A 6,000-nucleotide genomic window follows, 5' to 3' on the forward strand; every position below is an offset into this window, starting at 1 on the left:
ATGTCAGTATTAATTAAAATTAGTTTACTGAGAATATATTATTCTAGAATAACTGAACCTTCTTTTTAAGTAGGATTGTCAGATTGGTGGAATAACTAATAATAAGGATTGATATGTCTTGACTATAATAAAACATTTGAATAAAAAATACTCCTACAATAGGCTTTGGAGGAGATGATAAAATATGGACTGGGTAGGAATACTCCTAGGAGGAAACATCGCTTGTTTGTAAGTCTTGCTCAAAGAGTAATTATTGGGCCTGGCATTTGGGAGTGTGATCTCTAATAGAGTCAACAAGCCTTATGTTTATGCCTTATCCTGATAAAAAAGGCACTACTGCATTGATTATTACATAGCAGAGGGGCTTATTCAGTGTGGACATGGCAGAAGCTAGGAGGATGAGCACCTCTGATATGAGGGGATCACGTCACATTCAGAATAGTCTTTGGGTGCTAAAATGCAGACTACAGTCACAAAGATACACAGACACATACACACAAACAGATCCCTGCATTCACATACATAAAAGTGTGAAAACATAATTACTAAGAATTTAATGTTCATAGAAAACAGTTTTTAAATAGTTAATATTTGACATTATTTTCAGTCAATAATAAAGACAGTGGTATAACATGGCTGCTGTCTGCCATAGGATGTAAAATCACAGGCTTTGAAGATAGGTGCCCTGAGTTTCAACCTCAGCTCGATTGCCTAGTAGTTGTCTGATATTGACTGAGTTACTTGAACTTTTGAAGCTTCAGTTTCTCTTTCCTATAAAATGGAGATTAAAATAATAATTATTTTCATATGAGGACTACATAAGAATATGGATATATATACATTATATATATATAAATATATGTAAATATATAGAAGAATATATATTTTCATTATGAGGACTATATAAGAATATGAATGTAAAATTTTTGAAGAATAAAAAACCCTCAATCCTAAAACATGAATACTATATGTGTGTATAAATCAAATTGGCAGTTAACAGTGAAGACAATTCTGGTCAAGATCTATGAATTTTAGCAGGGACATTGAAAAATAAAGCTAGTGAATATTAAAATAAGGCTCTACAGGAAGATTGAGGGGTCTAAACGGCAACTAAAGGAACTGTTGAAGGTAAGGGAAGGGGATCACTGTGTCAGATTTGAAGAGCTGTCACGTAGAATAGAGTCAAGCCTTCCAATTCATCTAGAACATAAATATGACCAATAAGGATAAGTTATAAAATAAAAACATTTTTTCTTTGAGTAGAATATTTAAGGTCAGAGATTTAAGATGGTACATTTTGTCCTATAATTCATGGTGTGAGGAGCATGGATGTGCTTCTTTTGCTTTTGTAAGTAAATCGGGAGCTTTTCAGGGCCAGGGTTTTATCATTTATCAATAACTTTGTGTGTGCATCTGTGTATGGTACCTGGGGATCAAATCCAGGGCTTCACACATGCTAGGCAGGTGCTCTAACACTGAGCTACCTTATGCCCAGCCCTATCATTAACTTTATATTTCCCAGTTACCAACAGCAATTATTAGGTATAATTTGGTGAATGAACAAATTAGAAATGAGTGATTAATACAAATAAGTGAGGAAGTCTTATAACATGGATATTGTAGCAGCCTAGACATGGCCAATAATGAGAACATTGTAAGAAAGAAAACCGTAGCATCTCTTTTTCAAAATGGGTTTAGCCAAAGGCATTTTGGATGGTGCAGTTAATGCTGGGTTGAAGGAAACTCAATTTATTAGAAGGATTTTTTGAGAGTTCCAGGAACAGGAATGAGTAGAATGGAATGCTCAAATACCAGTGATGGACCTGCTTTCCAAGTAGCACCAGGGTCCCAACATTTAACCACAGGTTTCCACATGTAATCAATTATTGCTATTTTCTGCTGTCACGGAATCTATTTATATGCACACATTCATGCACACACACACACACACTATGTCCCCTCTAATTCTCTCCTTATGTCCTAACCTGTCTTCTCTTAGAGGTACAAGCCTTTGCCTTGCTGTTCTTATTCAGTCCTCAGGGTGTCTGTGGCTTAGTTAGACCGATGATTGTGTGTCTCATTTGGAAGAACGAGTTTTTCGTCTTCCCTTATTCCATTCCTTTCAGACACTCTTCGTTTCTCCTCTAGTAGTAGTTCCCTCCCCATTAGGAACTGTGGCTCACCGTTGGGACCCATTTGGGCACCAACCAGACCTTTTGTTGAGTTACTGTACTCCTACCTTCCTAATTATAGAATTCAAAGCAGAATGCGTGAATTAATAACGTGTATTTATTCCCTGCAGTGTCTGGGGAAGCGTAATGCTGTAGCATGCTTACAGAGGCACATAAGCTTTCCCTTTGCCCCTCATCCTCCATTTTTGCTGTATGATTCCACAGCAGCAAGAAAGGAAGGTGCACTTTACTCACCAGTGAGTAAATCATGTGAATGGATGTTTTAAAGTACATGCCCAATACACAGTTCACTGAGAGAACTCTACTTTCAAAAGCACCCTGAGAACACATGCTTGGAATTTGAAATTGTACTAAGTACTATGTTTCTCCAGGTATCCAAGCTGAAGCAGGACTATATAGGCATAGATGACATTTAAATGTGTGCTGTTGCATTTAATTTCTCCAATTAAGGACTCTTTAGAGTTTGATTCTAACAGCCTTTCAGTGCTGGCAAATAGCACCAGTGAAATCCGATGAGAGATTATCGAAAGACTATAGGGATCACTTCTCTTTACTTGATAACAGGGAGGATTCTGATTGAATGAAGCAGTCTTTGTTCTTCTGGACTCATGCAGCAGGCTGTATTTTCATGTCCATACAGGTTGTTGTAGGCCAAACAGTGGTGTCAAAGCTGTCTGGTTCAGGACATGGGTCTGGGAAAGTTTGGGGGTTGATTCTCAGTGTTTTTTAAAAAATCAGCTACCTACTTAAGATTTTTTTTTTTTTTTTTAAGAAACATCTATCTTTCAGACCTAATGCTCAAAATAGATTAAAGGTGAGAATTAACTCTCTGAAATATAAATGCTTTCATTATTTTGGCATATTTTTCTTAATTCTTTTGGGGAAGAAAATGATAAAAAGAAAGAAAGACATGTTGAAGTTATTATAAGAGTGAGTGGGAAGTGTAAGGTAATGACTTAATAATGAACTGCTAATGATGTAGGCTGAAAATATAATTTCCAGAAGGGATGAGTGAGAACTCTGTCACATGGTACTATAGGCAAATAGGATGCTTTGTAGACAAGGTAACTAACAAGAGGAGTCACTTTTTCTTCCTAAATTTCATGCATAAGCACTCCAACCAGAGGCAGAGTATTAGACTAGATGAATTATGATTTTGATCCCTCAGTGAATAATTCTTTTTAGGCTTCTTTTCTATCTTCCCTCAGAAAATCAATAAAGACTTATGTAATTCCAATCTATTGGTTGTTTTTTAAAGCAAAAGCAAAGTGACAGAAATAAAAGTGTTTTTCTCTTGGACCATTAATTTAGGCTTTAAGTTTATCCTCAGTTGTGACCCAAGTTATGCTAGATTTTCCCATTTACATACAATGTCCAGATGTCTGTAACTTACCTCAAGACCATAAAGTTCAGTATGTGCATCCAATTATAACAAAATTAGTAAAAGCTTTCTCTTTAATATTAGTTTTATCCTTACATTGCTGCAAGGCATACTTAATTTATGTCTATTTAAACAAAATTCCTATGACAGGAAAAAATAAGAGTAGACCCATTGAAATTCATATCATATTCACAATATACTCTGATACTTCTTCCTCCACAAGTATTTCCAGCTTCATATTTTTAATATCCAAATCAAAATGAAGGGCAAAGTTTTAGAATTCTCAAGTGGAATTTTTATTTTTTCAGGTGCTAGTGCCTTTTGTGACTATGCTGCATGTAACTTTGTAAAAATAACAGATGTGAAACATACTATAAATTAATTATACATTTGTTCCATAGCTTTCATCTGTTTTTACCAATTATTAAAATTTTTTTCAGCCATCGATCTTATCAATAATTTGCTGCAAGTAAAAATGAGAAAGCGCTATAGTGTGGATAAGACCTTGAGTCACCCATGGCTACAGGTAAAAATCAATCAATGATTTTTCTCAGTTGGATGAGCTTCCAATATTTATAAGATTTTGATATTAAATGTAGAAATATTTTGTCATATCAATTTCTTTGCCAAAATGCATGCAGTTTCTTAGGATTTAATAACAATTTAATATTTCTAAAACTTTCAACCAGGAAAATTTGATGAGAGAGACACATACACACACACACATGCACACACACAATAAAAAGTGCCAAGGATCATAACAGAACTCAGAGGACCAGATTTCAAAAGCATCTGTATGTGAAATCCTGATAAATGTCCAAATAGATAGCCATCTGGTCATGCACTGTGTCATTTGGAAGCTGTATTTTTAATCCTAGGATTTATGCACAAATACAAATACATGACACATATGAAGTGTATGGACATGCTTGTGTTCTCTTAAATATTTACTCACATTGAACTTAAAGTTTAGAAAAATGATACTCTGAAATACTAAAGGATTATTTGTAGGCATTAAATTTCAAAAGAATGCCAAAGTTCATAATTTCTTGACTCTAAGTATTAATTGCCCACACTTTGATCCATGGTATCATATAAACACTGTGTATTTTTGAGGGTTAAGCAAATAGGATGGCCTTGGTGGTGAGGTTACTTGAGGATTCATGATGAATGGTAACAGCACTGTTATCGTGGGAAAGGAGGAGTAGCTCATAGATTGTGAAAACTGACAACATATGAAACAGCATGTTGAGTTGTAACGATCTCTAGGGTAATATTTTGGAATTTTTTCTTCAGGACTATCAGACCTGGTTAGATTTACGAGAGTTGGAATGCAAAATTGGGGAACGCTATATCACCCACGAAAGCGATGACTCCAGGTGGGAGCAGTATGCAGGCGAGCAGGGGCTGCAGTATCCCGCACACCTGATCAGCTCAAGTGCTAGCCACAGTGACAGTCCTGAGACGGAAGAAAGAGAGATGAAAGCCCTCAGTGAGCGTGTCAGCATCCTCTGAGTTTCATCCCCTATAATCTGTCAAAACACTGTGGAATTAATAAATACATACGGTCAGGTTTAACATTTGCCTTGCAGAACTGCCATTATTTTCTGTCAGATGAGAACAAAGCTGTTAAACTGTTAGCACTGTTGATGTATCTGAGTTGCCAAGACAAATCAACAGAAGCATTTGTATTTTGTGTGACCAACTGTGTTGTATTAACAAAAGTTCCCTGAAACACTAAACTTGTTATTGTGAATGATTCATGTTATATTTAATGCATTAAACCTGTCTCCACTGTGCCTTTGCAAATCAGTGTTTTTCTTACTGGAGCCTCTTTTTGGTAAGAGAAAGAATCTGTCCATGATATAGTTCTGTTTGATGTGTCCCATTGTTGTTATCCTAGTAAGCAAACTCTTGAAGAGTAGATTATAACCAGTGTTCTATGAACAATTCAAACTCACATGGAAAAACAAACGATGGGGGAAAGGGGATATAATACCCTAAGATACAAATGCATGGAAGTTTTACTGTATGATTTCAAATCAAATCCTGGTGTGCCTCGGTATATTTAAACTCAAATAAGTGCACCCAGGCATGCAGAGCCGACTGCTCTTAAGCCTAAATGCCTTAGAAATGTAAACCGCTCTATATACCAGATATGTTTCTCCCTTTCTTATAATACCCTGCTGTACTGTGGAAAATCAGCAGCTAAGCAACCTTTTTGTCTTTTATGTATTTTTCAATAACAACAAATAAATATTCTTGTCAAAATATGTGTCCATCTGATTGAATTAATTGTATTTATGGTCTGTAGCAGTGTTTTCAGGTCAAATGGGTACAAGATATCTGCTCAAAAAGCAGAAAAAATGTTTTATAGTCTAGAAATTAGCGTGATCTACTCTGAAGTGGTGAAGGTATTTTGCAAAG

At 35.6% G+C, this 6,000-nt stretch overlaps 1 protein-coding gene across 2 annotated transcripts in view; it reads left to right on the plus strand.

Annotated features, from left to right (window-relative positions):
• Window positions 1-5,372, plus strand: part of PRKD1 (protein kinase D1) — a 319,507-nt gene extending 314,135 nt beyond the window's left edge. For both annotated transcript variants that reach the window (XM_079127215.1, XM_079127216.1), the window contains exons 17-18: window positions 4,014-4,099; window positions 4,870-5,372. In XM_079127215.1, coding sequence (XP_078983341.1) covers window positions 4,014-4,099; window positions 4,870-5,088 — 305 coding nt within the window. In that variant the 3' untranslated portion in view covers window positions 5,089-5,372. The remainder of the gene's footprint in view (window positions 1-4,013; window positions 4,100-4,869) is intronic.
• Window positions 5,373-6,000: the final 628 nt, after the last annotated feature.

Source organism: Sciurus vulgaris (genome assembly GCF_902686455.1).
Source record: "Sciurus vulgaris genome assembly, chromosome: 2".
Taxonomy (NCBI): Eukaryota; Metazoa; Chordata; class Mammalia; order Rodentia; family Sciuridae; genus Sciurus; species Sciurus vulgaris.